The sequence below is a fragment of the Pyrus communis genome, chromosome 9 (genome assembly GCF_963583255.1).
Source record: "Pyrus communis chromosome 9, drPyrComm1.1, whole genome shotgun sequence".
Lineage (NCBI taxonomy): Eukaryota > Viridiplantae > Streptophyta > Magnoliopsida > Rosales > Rosaceae > Pyrus > Pyrus communis.
Window position 1 is genome coordinate 19,557,118 of NC_084811.1, and position 17,379 is coordinate 19,574,496.

Below are 17,379 nucleotides of genomic sequence, written 5' to 3' on the forward strand. Positions count from 1 at the left end.
CTAAAAGTTACAATAATTGTAACAGTTAGATCAAAATTCAACGGGTCGTGTTATTGGATCAGGAGGATTCAGACCCCTGCTCAGGATCCAAATCCAAAAAGACTAATGTTATATGTTAAACAAAATTCAGGACCAAATTTAGTTAACATACCAAATACAAACTAGGTGCAAGTATTCATGGACCCAACATGGAATCTAATCCCTCCGGACCCTTGTAAATTGAGCCTGTTGAGCAAAGGATCCGGACCATTGAAATTTGATTCAACTGCTACAATTATTATAACTTCTAGAGGCCCCTGTTTGTAGTAATTGGATCAAATTTTAACGGTCCGGATCCTTTACTTAGCAAGCTCATTTTACAAGGGTCTAGAAGGGATCTGGTTCCACCCAACATCATCAAATTGGTTGATCAAAATGGATGAGCATCCTCTCTAGATCCTCACAAAAGATTATTTCCAAATCCTCATTGTGAGGACTCTAAGAATCTTTACATTATATTTGTTTATTATATATCGTGAAGTTAGTTTTCGTTAAATACTATTTCTGTTTAATCTTGAATAGAAAAATTATAATGATTTCTAAATGTACAATTAACGGATAGATATAAGGATGATAAGCTGGCAGCGTGCTACAGGTGCAATGACGAGGTGAAGAAACGTAACTGGACAGTCAGGAGTCATGATTTGCCGATTCTAAACGCAGAGTTTCAATAAAAGACTAGAAACTATTACTCAGATCATCGCAGAGAGAGAGAGAGAGAGAGAGAGGGGAGAGAGAGCCATGGCAGCTCGAAAGCGAGCTTCAACAGATTCATCGGCACAAACCAAACCAAACGAGACCGCCGCACGGCCAAAACCCGAAGAACCCACATTAGCAGAGCCGCCGATTGCACCACCAAAGTCAGGCCTAATTCTGAAGCTCGTGCTCTTCTTCTCAGTCCCATACTTTTACCTCCTCTTCTACCACTACAAGATCGAAGCAGAGCTTCGCAAATCGATTCTCATCAATGCTGGTCTCAGCCTTGCCGGATTCTTCGTCACCGTTAAGATGATCCCCGTCGCTTCCAGATACGTCCTCCGGCGCAATCTCTTTGGCTACGATATTAACAAGAAGGGTACCCCTCAGGGCACTGTCAAAGTGTGAGTATTTTTTCAAATTATTTGTTTCGCTAAATTATCCTTTTATTGAAATTATGAAGTGGGTATGTACTGGAATTAGTTTTCGTTGAATTCATGAACTGGGTATATGTTTGTTACCTTGAGGATTTGACCATGGCAATGAATACGGAATGTTGCATTCTAATTTGCACCTCAACTGTCTTGTGTTTCGAGACTTTCGAGACTTTCGAGCTTGTTGCTTAGACTGTTGGTTATGAAGATTTTAATTAGATACAAAATTCCGTATATTTGACAATTGAGTGCAGTGATTGTCATCCATAGTTTTGTATTTGGTTTTGCATTTTCGATTCTCGATTGATTGACATAAAGTTTGTTCTGGAAATACTCATTGTTTATTGGAGAATATCCTGTTTTACTTTCCAAAATGTACCTTCTCATGTATATTGATCTGATGCTTCATGCTCCCGACGTATTTTATTTTTGATAATCATGACTCTATTTTTGGTTGTCAGGCCCGAGTCACTGGGTATTGTTGTTGGAATTGTCTTCTTGGTCTTGGGAATCTTATTTCAGTATTTTAACTTCACTGCAGATTCAAATGTAAGTGTGCTATTTTTCATTGAACTCAGGAACATACATTTTATGCCAGTTTACTACTTCTGCAGTAGCTTTTAGCTCAACGATGAAACTTTTAGTTCTTAGTGACACGAGACGCTTTATGTCGGTTTGTTCTTTATTTTTGTCAAATTGTTTAATGTAGTTATTTACATAATTAAGGGCGTTAATGAAGGCTATTGCTACTTAGGAAGCCAATGGACAGGGAGAAATATATGAGTGCATACTAAGGTCATAGTCAATCTCAGAGCCATGGACATGCTTCCCGAAATAGGCATCCTTTTGTAAATGGTAGTGTTATAATGCTATCAAGGCAGGCTTAATGTTGTAGGAGATGGTCATTACTTTGGTGTGGTTAGTGATGTAAGTGGCATAGAGGGAATTTCACTGGTGGTGATTAGAGCTGACTTGGTTCAACTAGAGGCCTAAGATGAAGTTATAAATTTGGCACTTTTGGTAACTAACATCTCAAAAGAATTCATTTTAATTGATTTTCTTATTTATCTGAACCTTTTTACTTGAAAGAAGAGTAAAAAAGAACGAAAAAGGATATTAAAGGGACAAAATTGGAAAGTTAGCTTTGTTTAATTTAAACCTTAAATACATGGGGGTTTAAATTTCATTTTGGTCCTTGGCCATTGCCTTATGGCCGTAGGAAGAGCTGGAGCAAAACGATTCAGAACTGCTGACAACCCCATCTGAACACCATATAGGCCCTGAAACTTCCTCTAGCCTCTGGCAAGGCAATGGGTGGAGTGGAAAGTCCTAGAAATCCAGAAGCTTGTGAGGCTTAACCTCGAAGTCTTTCACACAAAAGCGCAACAAGCATACAATTCACCAAAAAGCCGTATGCCTTTTGAGCATTTTGTATATCAGAGGTGTGCCTAATTGTTTTTGACCTACGTTGCCATAAAGCTTGCCTCGAGGCATGTCTTTGAGAACACTTGGACAAATTTTATTATTTTGTGACATCAGCTTTAAAGGCTTCTTGTATTGAACTTTATGTTTGCAAATTGTGACTATTTTTTTATGATGGAAGACTAAAGTGTTAAATATGTGAATCATGCAGTGGCTTGTCGAATACAATGCAGCATTAGCATCCATATGCTTTATGGTATTGCTTGGATTTGTAGATGATGTCCTTGATGTACCTTGGAGGGTGTGAGTATCCGGTCACTAATCTAGATTACCACTTAATAGCATTTTATGTTCAGAACGGCTCTTCTGATTAATGCTATATTGTATTTCTGTGTGCTTTCTTGTAATTGTGAAGAGCAGGAAATTAGTTCTGCCATCCATTGCAGCTCTACCTCTGCTGATGGCCTATGCTGGACATACAACTATCATCATACCAAAGCCTCTTGTTCCATATGCTGGGCTAGAGGTTTTGGATCTAGGTATTCTCGCAATATAGTTACTCAACTACAATACAGTTCCTATCGTCATACTGCCCTCTCCCTCTGATACACACACACCAGTAAGGATTGCTAGGATCAATTCTGTTAATTTTCCGTCATGTAATTGTAGTGAGATGGCCATTAAGATCGCAAAGTATCATAAACAGAAAATGTAAAAGATGTAATTTGTACAAAGTGTATATCTCGCTGGGGGAAATGGAAAAGATATCTCCTATGTTTATGTGTTATCTCTGGAAGTATTGAGCATATAAAAGTGTGCACTAGAAGGTAACCACGTACTTGGCAGTAATTATGTTGCTAGCATATACATTAGGCTCAGCAATTCTGATTTTCAAGGAATCAGACCAATTATTAGCATTTGCACCTATGGATGACAAGGACCAGATTTCCTGTCATTAGTCCAAGTTATACTCATCGCATACCCTTAATACGTCTTGTAACTTTTATGCCTCTGCGTATATAGCCAACTTGTCTTGGAAATGATTTAATATACAAGACTTAAAAGTTTTTCTATTTATCTGATCTGATTCTTTAAATAATTCTTTTTTAACATGTAGTGGAAGTGATTTAGGTTTTTTAGGTTCTTTCTTAACAATTACAGTTGTCATTCACTGGCACGAATATTGACTATAAATTAGATCAAACTGAGTCACTAGGATGAATCTTGTAAACAGAGGCATAGGGAAACTTGTAAGTGCTGCATCTATCTGTTATGTGATTGAGGAAGCAATAGATAAATTGATCATATGCACGAGATAGCAATTGAAATTATCTATTTATATGCAGTAATCTCCAAAATGTTTACCACACTTGTAATATGAAAAATTGAATTCTTATCCTTCATCATAAATATGTTCCTCGTTAATGTGAAGGATGGATTTATAAACTATACATGGGACTTTTGGCGGTTTTTTGTACAAACTCCATAAATATTCATGCTGGCTTGAATGGTCTTGAAGTTGGGCAGACGGTCGTTATTGCAGCTGCTGTAAGCATACAGACTTAAGAAACAGTTGCAGTCCAATTCTGTTATGAAAATGACTCGTATGACTGACCTGCAGATTTTAATACATAATATCATGCAAATCGGGGCATCTGCAGATTCTGAGTACAAGATGGCACATGCATTCTCTATTTATCTTGTCCAACCCTTACTAGCCACCTCTTTGGGATTGTTCGCTTACAACTGGTGATGCTGCTTGTTGTATTTATGTACTAAGTTGCTTATGCATATGGCTTTCTTCATAGACTTTAACATTTTCGTTTCTCTTTATTTAGGTATCCTTCTTCAGCCTTTGTTGGAGATACTTACACATATTTTGCTGGAATGACGATGGCTGTAGCTGGGATTTTAGGCCATTTTAGGTGCGTTCTCAATCATCTTTCAATTATAGTTAGTAAATTCGCGTATAATACTCGTATTATACATGTACATACATATTTTTAATAAAAAAAATTCCGTTTTCCTTGCACATTTTAATGATTCGTTAAACTGCACGTTTTTTATACCTCCAAATTACTCTACACGTATTATACACGAACATACATATTTTTTGCTTTTAATGCATGTTAATCTGACACATTTTTCAATAAAACATATAAAAATCGCGTTTTCTATACTGATTTTCAACATATTATCAAAGAACTGAAAATAAATGTATATTGTAAATACATAAAATATTAATATTTAAAAAATGGCCGAATTTTTCAAACTAATTTTTTGGCAAAGTTGCCAAATAATATACGTATGTATTTTTCACATACAATACCTGTTATGTATTTTACTAACTATGCTGTCAATTTCACTTTTGATACAAATGATATGTGGATCTTAATTTGCATATTTTTTATTGTGGCCTGCCGTAATATGGGGAATCCTTATCACCATACAGTTCTCTAACTGGAACTCACAATCTTGCATAGCTAAAAGGAACTAGGGTGAATTCGTTGTTTTTTTCTTTCAAATCTGCGACATGGCTGGAAGGTTAAAATTATGCTCTCTTGTTTCAATTAATAATTTCTCATTTTATCTTTTTAATTTTATGCAAATATGGTTGTTTCTGCTTTTGCTTAACCCTAAAAATCTCATATCAGAGATGTCATTTTTCCTCTCATGTATACTCTCGTAACAGAAAGATGTTTAAGAAGTGAACCTTAAGCTGTACTACTTAGGTGCAATTTGTGAGAAAGAAATAGTTGATCTTGTCATGATCATCTTCTAGGTAAAGAGAATAAGTATGAAGTATTTGCATTGAATGAAGTGGTCAAGGGTATAATTCTTATGAGCTGTGCCCACAGAACGTAGTAAAAATTAACAATATAAACCCTATGCAATGAGGCTGTTTCTTTCCTTATATGTACTTTTTGTACACTACTTTCTAGCATAGTCATACAGTTGTTGATGATTAACTCTTTTCTTCTTTCTAATTTTGGTTCAGCGAAACACTCCTGATATTCTTTGCACCTCAAGTATTGAACTTTCTCTTGTCAGTGCCCCAGGTTTGACTCTCTCCTCTCTCTCTCTCTCTCACACACACACACACACATGCACGCACACATTCACACACGTGACATCTAAAATTCATGAGATGCAAGGCATCTTATACTGTTTCGTTTTTTCAGCTTGCTGGAATTGTTCCATGTCCACGGCATCGTCTGCCTAGGTAACTTTGTAAAAATTCTAACAAACAGTTTAGGAATTGCTTCAGGCATCTTATGGGAATGATCCTTATAAACGTCTCACATGTCTTTTTACTTCAGGTTTGATCCTGAAACTGGACTTCTGACTGGGACAAAGGATGGGACAGTTGTAAACCTTTTTCTAAGACAATTTGGCAGGATAACGGAGAAGTCACTTTGCGTCTCTCTTCTAGTTTTCCAGGTGATTATTCATGCTAGTTTTGCCTATAACCTGCATTTTTAGGCAAAAGGGAAAGATCCAGCTGAACTACCTTAATCCTTCCAGCGCATGAGTGTTTCCCATTTTGATTATGCCATGTCAGTCAGGCCCCTACCCTTATATGTTGATCAAGCTGAATTATCCTTATAAATTTACAGTGTACCCAACTAGATATTCTAATATGTCATGAATATGCTTCTCAGATGTATTTAGAGAATCGGGTACTAGGACACCCACATAGTGAATTAAGGATCCATGTAATTCACCCCAATATGGTGCGGTTAAGTCTCAGTTGATCGTTTTCTTGGTACATTGGCTTTGGATCAAACCCATGGCTATCCTAATTCTAACCTCTTGCCAGGGGTTTAAGTCTTGATAGATTGCTTTAAACATGTATCCATCTCTTTGGAGTGGGTTCTTAGTGGCTTTACGAATGGTTAACCTGGTGTCCGAAGATAATGCACATTTTGTAGTATTGTTGTGTTATTCAACATTTGCAACCCACTGTTCTGTACCTCGGACGCATTCCAGAAACTTGTTAAGATATTGTGTGTGTTCAATCCGGACAGGTACTGGTTTGGAGGTTCGTTGGAATAGAGTTCAGTTTTTGTCTGTTCTCTGGGCTTCAGTTTCCCAGAGAATTTCACTCGAGTGAAAAGTGGCTACGTTCTAGTTGGTCTTAGGTCCTTTACGAGCTCTGTTGAGTTGGTCGTTTTTTTCCATGCTTTTGTTGTGTAATGTTATCTCGGGTGGTCTTCTCGGTCACCCTTTCTGTTTCTTCTCTTTGGGTTCACGTGCATACTTGCGTTTTAATCGCGTTATTTAAATTTCTCATGCGTTGGATGCATTCATGCAACAGGCTATGGCATGCTGCTTCTGTTTCCTGCTGAGGTTTTTCCTTGCTGGCTGGTACAAATGAGGCGGAAGAGATGAAAGTAACTTCGGTCTAATCGGTGGAAGCATGTTGAACTGTATCATTTCCCGCAGGGGAGTCGATGGCTGCTAGAGAGAACATTTTTTGGTTAAAATACAAATGACTGGTTTGAAATTTTGACATCCTTAAGATGGTTCCAACTTATATTTGTTTATGCTATGTTAAAGATAGATGATAAACGTTAAATTTAGGCATACAAAATTTGTATTTTGGCACTTGAAGTTGAAATATGTACTTTTATTTTTTGAGGAAATCAAACATACTTTTTAAAAAGATTATCGGCGATGCGGGTCGTGAGCGGTTTGCAACTAGTGGTGATTGTTTTTAAGTAGTCTTGATCCTATATGGTCGTGAGCGGTTTGCAACTAGTGGTGATTGTTTTTAAGTAGTCTTGATCCTATACGCACATCGGCCTCTTTTTCGTCGCTTTTTAGTGTTTCACGAGCACTATTTTTGGCCAGCATCAGACAAGTTCACAACAAAAAGGAAAGCTTTACATCCGAGTTTAAAACGATCGGAAAATTTCACCAAAAGCACACAAAACCATCGGAGTGTTTCCCTAACAATTCACAATACGTCAATGAACATAACAAGAACTACAAGCCTTCAACATTACATAACAAAACGAATAATTGAAAGCCAAGTACAAGTTCAGGAAGGATTTTGGCAGTTTAACAAAAACCCTCTTCCACCTTGGGTTCCTTCACAATTAAAAAACTAAGTTGAACACAGATATCTGCCAGTTAGCAAGGGTTGTGTCTGAAGACAGCACAAGAAGCATTGTACATGTTTTTCATATTCTAAGGGACATCATCTCATGTACCTTATCATTTTAAAAGCTAGTACCAACGTTATGATCTTAAACTCAAACACAAGCTTTAGCCTTGACGAAACTGTCTCACTATAATCCATGCATCCGCAAGTAACCACCTCTTTACCATCTTTTGAAAGGTTATCTAGAATTGGACAAGTCCTAATCCGCATCCATTGCCTGATCCTTCTCATTGGTACTGTAATCCACATCCATTGCTTGATCCTTCTTGTTGGTACGGCTGGACCACAGTTTGATGGTTCGGTCATGTGATACAGTAGCAATCTGTTGCCCATCTGCTATCAATAACATACGTTCGGATGTTAATCCAGAAACTAGCTTTCCAGCACAACAATTAGATAACAACTAGTCACTCGAAGAAATACCTGAGCAGGTTTAAAAACGTATTCACAACTAAGAATCAATTAGAGTATGACAAGTGGATAGAAAAAGGCTTTTTCTCCTATTGAGCTTTTGAAGTGTTTTTGTGTTAATCTTGTCGTTGTCCATGTGGTTTTTCTAATTTACTATTGTTCTAATTCATATGAACGTTGCCTCATTAATTATGACATCATGCAATCAAAAACATTCTTTCAGAAGAACCAATCATTCTGAACAATTCCTTTTAAATAAATATGATTACTTGTGAAGCTGTGAAGTTCCACCTAGAAATCCCACTTCTCACCACAGAAAAACAATGCAAAGAATGATGCAATACCTCCTCAGGTAACAGCTACAAATAGCAGCTGGTAGGGTTGCACTAATAACTGATGAGAGTTTGGGGTTTCGAGTACTGACTTTAAAATGGCTGGGTGAGACTTTACTGTTTGAAATTCTAAACTAAGTACAAACTGACCGCAACAAACCTGCTTCAAGAACTCAATCTAAACAACTACAACTTATCACTTTTTTTAATAGAAACGATATCATTCTAATATCAAAAGAAAAAAAAAATTACAATGGGGAAAGGAAGAGAGCAGCACAGAATTAGATAACGGCTGCTCTCCAATTAAGCAAAATACAAGAGAAGACACGTCTTTAACTTCTTTAGTAACCGAAGCCCAAAGAGAGGAGCATGGTTATCACTTTATTTTGACAGGGTCTCTACTGCTAAGTCAAAATGTCCAAATCATCATTAACAGTAAAAAAAAAAGGCAGCAACATTGTTTTCCAACTGAAAAGCCAAATCTGATGTGGCATGACATGGAATGGCAGCTCTCACCCTTGCTGTCAAAATTGACAGCAGCTTCAAATTTTTATTGATTAATTATTAAATGCTTTTTATTAATTTTATTATTGTTTGAAAACATTTATCTTCCTCCCACAACCTCACCAACTCTGAAAATATCAGTCTGCACATTGTTAAACCCAGCTTCTTGGTTCAGAGAAAACCCAACTCCGCCACAAATCTTTGAAGCTTGGCGTTCTCTCCAAACAGTAATTTCTCATTTTCTTCTTGATAGGCCTATGGAGCTTTTTAGCAAATGGGTTTTAGGATTTGGTGTTTATTTGAGTACTGAATATTTGACCATTGAATCTTGCAATGCATTTGAATCAAAGGGAAGAGGCTATGTGAAATTGTATCAATTCAATTTTTTTCGAATACAATTTAAAGGAAAAGAAGAAAACTAGACGGCTTGAAGTTATATAGGTATCAAACTTATCGAGTGATTTAAATAACTTTGCAGCTCAGAAGCCTCAGTTTTTTATGTCTTGGGTATCAATTCAGATGCCCATTCTGCTGTACATGCTATATGGGAAATTATGAAAATAAAATAATGGAATAAAATAACAAAAAGAAAATAATGTAATCAAATTTGTATTATAAAACAGAAATTATGAAAAGAAATAATATAATAAAATAATATTTTAATTTGACATATCGGGTGGAGAGCAAAACTTAGAAAGATGTCAGAGTGCCACATAGGCCATCAAATTTAAATTTTATGTTTAAAATTTGACATCTCCTTTGGAGATGGCCTAACTTGGTGAAGTCAACACACGATGACAAGGTCAGATTGCAGTGGTACACTTTCTGAACCTACTATATAAGGGAGAAAAAAAGTACGACCTAATATAGTACAAAGTTAGGAACGGGTGAAAAATGTAAGAGTGCCTACATGTCACATATGTACACAATATATATCAAATGGTGTACATTACACATACCAAAAGGTGAGATATGTTCACAGCTCTGCCTGCCCCACTTCGTTCCACCCATCAATTTCTTATTACACTTAGAACTATGCCATAATACAGTCATACACCCAAAAGATTTATCCATACTTTTTATCAATAAAGTCCAAGCATACTTAGGTTGGTGAAACAAGTAATAATAATAAAAAAGAATTGCATAACTTGGACGAGGAAACTTACCTCCAGAAATATCCAAAGATGTAACTTTTGCTTCATGTCCAGAAAGCGTTTTGACAGGCTTAAAATCTCGGGCTGACCATATCTGGCAAAGATGAAATATTTCATAGTCAAGATGTGAAACAAACAAAATAGTAATAACAAATAATAACTACAACTCGCTATCAATTTAGAAATCAAGGTTCTGAAAAGAAGTATACCTTTGCTGTCAAATCATATGAAGCAGTTACAAGGAAATATCCCTCTTGAGGCTCAAATTTGACCTGTGATATGAGATTGGAATGTGCTGGAATGGTGTATATGGATTTCTTTTTTCTTAAATCCCATATTCTGCAAGTGTTGTCTTCACCCCCAGTGGCTAAATAATAGCCATTTGCTGAGAAACTGAGTGCAAGAACCTGAAAGATAGCCAAATACATGAATGAATCATGAACAATAAAAAATTATAATTAATAGTCCTCAAATAATGGTAGATAAAAATTAGAGTCTCACTTTCTTGACATGGCCTTCCAAGGCAAGAATACTTCTACCAGTACGGAGGTCCCAAACACGAGTAAGTGCATCTAGTCCAGAGGATGCCACCAATGATCCATCAGGATGGAAGTCTATCCCGTAGACACTCCTACTGTGACCTTCTTGTAGAAGTAACTCTTCACCAGTTTCTACATCCCATAACCTCCATGTCTGGTCAAAACTAGTCGTACCCAAGTACTTACCTGATGGATGGAAGGCAATTCGTGCCAGACGGTCCAAATGGCCTTTAAATGTCAACAGCTGAGTTCCTTCTGTGTTCCACAACCTTGCAGTCCGGTCAGCAGAGGCAGTTGCTAAGAGGTTATGCACAGGAGAAAACTGAACATCAGTCAGTCGCTCTGTGTGTCCCTTTAAAGTGGCAACCTTCTTTGCTTCAGGCATGCTCCACAACTTGGCCACTCCACTTATAGCACTGACAAAAGCAAAACAACACAAGAAAAATTAATTCAACCTCTTGTACATACAATAGTATAGTCTCACAAAACCTACAACACTAGCAAAGGAAATAAATCTTGACCACCCTCCTACACCTCGTTAGCAATAGCATCTTAATACGAAAAGGATGAAACCTGTTTTTCTTCACTTATACAGTATACTGACATGTTTACCTCTCAACTCAAGATAGCCATAGTCATCGAAAATCAAATAGCATTATAGCAGGGAATAAACCATAAATTATCAAACTTAGCAATCAATTAAATTTGCAATTCAATTATACACATAAAAGAGAGGCAAGGATATACATACCAAGTGGCAAGCAGTTGCCCATCATGTGAGAAAGAACAACTCGAAAGTGGCCTATCATCCCCAATCTCACTGCAATCAAGTTCCAAACTTTTTGCCTGCTCCAAAACCAAGTCCAACTCTGCATCCATATCCTCATCTGGGTCATCCTTCTTTCTTCGAGCCCGTTCGAGCCGCGAGGCCGCCCTCCTAATGGAGTACTTGGCAATGTCAATCCTAGCATTCAACAAAGCTTTGGACCCTTCAGTGTAAAAAGGGTACTGAATAATTTGATCATCACCATCCTCCACTGCAGCAGCAGAAGCTGCAGCCTCCTCCTCCTCATGAACTTTCAACAACTTCTCCAACTCCCCTTGCGAATCCAGCCTCGCCATGATCATCCTCAACCTGTCTCGCCTTTCCATCTCTCTTTCCCCAAAGAGAGTAATGGGTTCGCCGAGCCTCCGAAGACGAGCCCTCACGGCCATGTCGTTGGTGGGAACAGCAAGAGCAGAAGCACGGCGCTTCATCAGCAGTTCCTGCATTGCTTTCTCCTGCCGCTCTCTCACCACTCTGCTCTCTTCCGATATCTCGTACTCCCCACCCGAAACGCCGGTAGCTCGTGGAGGCTCCTCCGAGTCGGAATCATCGGAGTCACTTGTGCTCGTCCTGGCTTCCCCATTTATTGGCGGCGGCGGTCTGAGGGGAGGAGCGCGGACTGGAGCAATTGGGACTGCTGCAACAGATGGCTCCGGTAAAGTTGATAGAGGTTTCTCCTCCTCCATAGCAATCTCGATACCTCACGAGGAATTACTTTCTCTGTCTTTTGTTTTTCTCAGTGAGACATATAAACAAACAGTTGGTGCGCAGCGCAATGTGAGAAAGGGACGTAGCTAGCTGAATACAGGACTGGCTGGGCTACTGAGATGCGATGAGAATCGCGAGAGCGAGAGAGAGAAAGGGATGAGCTGAGCGGTGGAGGCCGGAGGGTTCCAAAAATCCCAATTTTTCTTCTAATTTTAAATATAAAATAAAATAAAAATCTATTCTCTATAGGTTTTCGTTTTCCAAAATTATCCCCACTTGCTTAAAATAAGATGCAACCACTCAAGCAACGTCAATTAGACATTGCGTTCGTATCATGTTTTTTTTTGTGCTCGTGTTGTTTTTGTGTCTTATTCAATATCTTAATGAGTCGTTGATAGGAGCATATTTATGCGACTTAATTGGCTTGTTCTCAAGCATTTACGTTGTGTTTCTTTAGTTATTTTAGTCCTTTATGCCATTTTCGTGTGTTTCTAGGTTCATATGGCTAAGGAAGCAAAAATGTGCATTTTGGAGCATTTTGGAGCAAAATTGGGCTTGGAATGGATAGCATATGCTTGGAGCAAAAGGAATGGACGAAATTGAAGACCTAAAAACCTTTTGTTTGAGCAATATCAAGGAATCCTACCTATTCTAGGTCACAAAACAATGTCCCTTCCAACATTGTTACCCTTGCCGTGTGTCCCTTGGTGTTTCCCTTCCTTGCCATGCAAGGAAGGGCCTTGTTTCCTGTTTTAAACCATTTAAACACATTCATTCATCTCCCTATATAACCATACACTTATCACTTATCATAACCATACACTTATCACTTATCACAACAACAACCTTGCACATGCTTTCCCATTTCATTATTCATTCACTTTGCATTCATTCAATTCAGCCACATGCACTTATTCTTTCATCATTGCACCACCAATTCAACACATGCACCCATCACCTAACACAAACATCTCATTGCCGTGCATTTCATATCCCATTTCCACCTTTCCCCCTTGCAATTGCACATGCATTCCCACTTCAATCATTCACCCTAGTTGGCAGCCACATACTTTCCCATTTCAATATCATTCTTCCAAAATCAAATCAGCCACATGCACTCCCCTTTGCCGTGCAAAACACCTTCATTCCAGCCACATTCCACATGTATTTATCATCATTCACCCTAGCTTTAATTCACATGCACACACAATCACAAAACAGCCATTCTTGCCGTGCATAACCATTCATCCCATTTCCAGGTTGTCCACTTCATCCTTGCAGCCATTCCACATGCATTTCCACCCACTTGCACTTTAATCATTCACCCATGCAGCCACACATTCACCCACATGCACTTTTAATCATCCACCAACACAAAACAGCCCATCCTTGCCGTGCATCCCCTTCCATTTTCTGCACCTTTTCTCCTTGCATTTCCAGCTTTCCACAACTTTTCCTAGCTGTTTTGCACATGCATTCACTTAACCTAGCTGTCCTTCACATGCTCTCCCATCCATTCTCTCCCTATAAAAACCATACACACTTCACACAACATTCATTCATTCTTCCATTTTCAGAAATTCACCAAAAACTGCCCTTGGTGCCGTGCCTTGAGGCACCATTCCCTACTAATCCAAACACCATCACTTCCTTCACCATTCCACAAAACCTATCATTCTACATCATCCATAATCCCCAAAACTCACCTTAGACCTTGTGCTACAACAAAGAGGAAGAGAAGCGGGCCTAAACGTTCATACAATTCAAGTTTGAGTTGTTGGAATGTTTAGGTGTTTCTTTTCCTTTGAATTCAATGTTTAATTTCAATTCTCTTTGTTTTGTACGTATGAGGAACTAAACCCCCCTTGGCTAGGTGGGGATTCGAAATATATGTTTATGCTTGCATTTTGATTTGATTACTTCTAATTGCGTTTCATAAGTTGTGGATTCAATTTGTTTAACTGTTTGATTGATAACTTATTTATGTATGTTTATTGAGAGTGCACGCTTAATTTTCATGCATGAATATGACGCTAGAATATAAGTGAGTTTCACCTAATAGTTACGAACTTATATTCACAAGTAGTGGAGGTTGCTTATAAACAATCGCGTTAAACGAATTCTTGGCATAAGTTTCATGCAATCATAGTAACGAATGCCTCGTTAACACTTATAATTTTCATAGAGCGTAATGATTCTTGCTTGTATCTCTATTATGCAATCATGTAGGGGACTTATGAGGAATGTTTTGGGTTGTCGTATGCAATCATCCAATTCAATAACGTTAGGAAGATTTGAAGGTTAATTAGTGCATCACGGTTAACTTGGGGTGTTGAGAATTCATGGTTTATTGAAATGCAATTGGAAATCGTTTTATTATGCAAGTGTAACATGTGTGGAGATGAACCCCTTGGCTAGCATCCATCCATTCAATTCTATCACAAATTCATCTTTACATTCTGCAACTTTTGGAGTTCTTTCTTCTTTTGTTTCTGTTTTCATGTTTAACTTGTTGTTCAATTATGTTAAACATGTGGAACTAATTTCTTTTTAGTTAGAGGCGAATTTGAAGCCATGGACATATGTTGGTTATGATTTGATTTACTCCAGTTATGAATTCATGAACTTTAGATGTGGGTTACTTTTCTGTTTTGATTAAGAACTTGTTTATGTATGTGGGTTGAGGGTCGACACTTAATTTGCATGCCTAAACTTGATGCTAGGATATAAGGGAATTTCACCTAATCGTTATGAACTTATATTCATGAGTAGTAAAAATCGCTGGTCACGATTGTGTTTAGTAAACCCTAGGCTGGATTATCATGCGTATTCCATAGTTATGAATGCCTAGTCGATGTTTATGATTTCTGTTGAACTTAATGATCTTTGTTGAATGTCTCTATCATGCGTATTCCATAGTTAGGGACTTTGATTAGAAATAATTTGGTTGTAATGCGTATTCCATTCAATCCAATGAATCTAGGGAAATCTGAAAGTTAATTTAAGCGGACCTAATTAACTTGGAGCATTGTCATTCATCGTTTGTTGAAGTCATAACTGGGAATCAAATTATATGCATATGTTCATGTGTGGATAAGGAACCCTCTAACTAGTTTCTCATCATTCTATTTCATCAATTTCGTTTTTTACAATCTGTTTTAATTAGAATCTGTGCATTTAGTTTAATTTCGTCCAAAACTCAATCCCCCTTTACTGATCATTAAGCATCATGAAAACTATAAGTGTTGACGAGGCATTCGTTACTATGATGAGCATGAAACTAGTGCCAAGAATTCATTTAACGCGATTGTTTATAAGCAAGCTCCACTACTTGTGAAAATAAGTTCATAACTATTAGGTGAAATTCACTTATATTCTAGCGTCATATTCATGCATGAAAATTAAGCGTGCACTCTCAATCAACATACATAAATAAGTTATCGATCAAGCAGTTAAACAAATTGAATTCACCATTCATGAAATTCCAACCAAAAGTAATCAATTCATATTGCAAGCACAAACATGGTTTCGAATCACCCCTTAGCTAAATAGGGGTTTAGCCTCTCATGTTCACAAAAAGAGAAATACAATTGAATTTAAACATAAAGCACAAAGGATTGATTACACCTAGAACGCACAACGAATCCACTTGAATTTCTGCGCGTCTAAGTCCCTCGTTCTTCTTCTCCTTGCTGCGGCAGTGAGGTTAAATGATGCTTTTTGGATGGTATTTTGGGTTTAGGATGGATTTAGGGAAGAAAGGTGGTGCGGCAATGGTGGGAAAGGTGTGGAATGGTGTGGAATGGTTATGGTGGCTGCGGCTGGTTTGTAAATTCAGGGTGAATCAGGAATGGCCTCCAAAATTGCGGCTAATAGCTCTCTTTTCAATATGTGGCTGAATGGTTTAAAATAATGAATGATGAATGAGAGAGAACTCGGGTCCATTGGATGGGGACTTGCGGCAAGAGGGATTAAATTAGGGTTTTCTTTTTAGGTGGCTGCATGATGTGTGAGAGATGAATCAATATTGCACTAGGATTAGGAAAAAAAAGGTGCGGCTGATTAGAATAATGGGATTATTACGGTGAATGGCTGAAATTGGTCTCCCTTATGCACGGCAGAGAAGAAATAAATAATATATGGTGGCTGCGTGAAGATTTTTGTTTGGTTTCTTAGGGTTTATGACAAATGGGGGGGGGGGCACGGCTTTGTAAGGCCATTAGGTTTTGTGGTGCTGCATGATATGAATAAAAAGTAGGGGAATTAGGGTCAATTGGAAGGTACGGCTGTGATGTTGAATTAGAGGGATTATGGTGGCTGAATGATTTAAAAATATGAATGCATGCAATGAATTAGGTCGGCTAGGGTTTAGGGTTAGGGTTTTGTGCATAAAAGGGGACAAAATTGCCCTCCCTTGCACGGCAATGGAAGGGGGGAAGATACAAGGGCACGGCAAAGGGGTTTAAAGTGGGCTAGAAAATACGGACGTTTAAGTTTAGGAAAGGTTACCAAAACGGGAAACTTAGGGTTAACTTTCCTACCTCAAGTAGGAAACCTTGTTTGAGTAGGATTCCTCGTTTTGGTAAGAATTCATCGTTGGAGTAGGAATTCGTCGTTTCTTCAAGTCTTCAACTCATTCATTCCTCTTTCCCTCCAAAAGACTCCAATTTGCATCTTCTTGCACACTTTGGCCTTATAATATGAAAATACACAAAAGTGGCCTTAAACACTAAAATAACTAAGTAAACACAACATAAATGCACGAGAACAAGCTAATTAAGTCGCATGAATATGCTCCTATCAAGTGGGATCACCCATCTTTGGCAAACTGGCACGTCCGCAACTTCGTCATCTTCTAGCGCCATACTTGAGGCTAGGTTAGCGAGAGCCATTTAATTTTCTTTTCTTGGCACATGTTCTAGCGTCACGGCCTCGAACTTTTGTAGTAGTTGAGTTGCTAGCCGGAAGTATGAGACGATATCATCTTTCTTCACTTCATATTTAGTCAAGAGTTGATTAATTATGAGGTTGGAGTCGCCATACACTTCTAGTGTTGTGATTTCTATGTTAATAGCCATTTAGAGTCCAATAATCAATGCTTGGTACTCAGCGACGTTGTTAGAGCACAGCTCGCTTAATCGGAAAGA

The 17,379-nt window shown here is 38.0% G+C and overlaps 2 protein-coding genes across 2 annotated transcripts; one reads left to right on the top strand and one right to left on the bottom strand.

Moving 5' to 3' along the window:
* Positions 1-726: 726 nt before the first annotated feature.
* Positions 727-7,269, top strand: LOC137745194 (uncharacterized). Its single transcript, XM_068485102.1, has 11 exons — positions 727-1,139; positions 1,631-1,718; positions 2,803-2,894; positions 3,012-3,130; positions 4,024-4,139; positions 4,213-4,340; positions 4,430-4,516; positions 5,590-5,650; positions 5,774-5,814; positions 5,912-6,032; positions 6,910-7,269. Exons 1-11 carry the CDS (start codon positions 781-783, stop codon positions 6,967-6,969), a joined length of 1,272 nt encoding a protein of 423 aa, XP_068341203.1. The 5' UTR covers positions 727-780; the 3' UTR covers positions 6,970-7,269.
* Positions 7,270-7,488: 219 nt separating this feature from the next.
* On the bottom strand, positions 7,489-12,453 carry LOC137745046 (U4/U6 small nuclear ribonucleoprotein PRP4-like protein). The gene is made up of 5 exons (XM_068484902.1): positions 11,450-12,453; positions 10,661-11,114; positions 10,369-10,566; positions 10,172-10,253; positions 7,489-8,091 (listed from the first exon to the last, which is right to left on the bottom strand). The coding sequence occupies exons 1-5, from the start codon at positions 12,208-12,210 to the stop codon at positions 7,958-7,960; spliced, it is 1,629 nt and encodes a 542-aa protein (XP_068341003.1). The 5' UTR covers positions 12,211-12,453; the 3' UTR covers positions 7,489-7,957.
* Positions 12,454-17,379: the final 4,926 nt, after the last annotated feature.

Excerpts from the sequence above, each read along its gene's own strand:
- LOC137745046 (XM_068484902.1), bottom strand. The coding sequence starts at position 12,210 with ATGGAGGAGGAGAAACCTCTATCAACTTTACCGGAGCCATCTGTTGCA. Across the intron at positions 10,254-10,368 it reads CATATGATTTGACAGCAAAG|ATATGGTCAGCCCGAGATTT; the intron begins GTATACTTCTTT and ends CATCTTTGCCAG. Across the intron at positions 8,092-10,171 it reads ATCTTTGGATATTTCTGGAG|ATGGGCAACAGATTGCTACT; the intron begins GTAAGTTTCCTC and ends TATTGATAGCAG.
- LOC137745194 (XM_068485102.1), top strand. The coding sequence starts at position 781 with ATGGCAGCTCGAAAGCGAGCTTCAACAGATTCATCGGCACAAACCAAA. Across the intron at positions 1,140-1,630 it reads CCTCAGGGCACTGTCAAAGT|GCCCGAGTCACTGGGTATTG; the intron begins GTGAGTATTTTT and ends TTTGGTTGTCAG. Across the intron at positions 1,719-2,802 it reads ACTTCACTGCAGATTCAAAT|TGGCTTGTCGAATACAATGC; the intron begins GTAAGTGTGCTA and ends TGAATCATGCAG.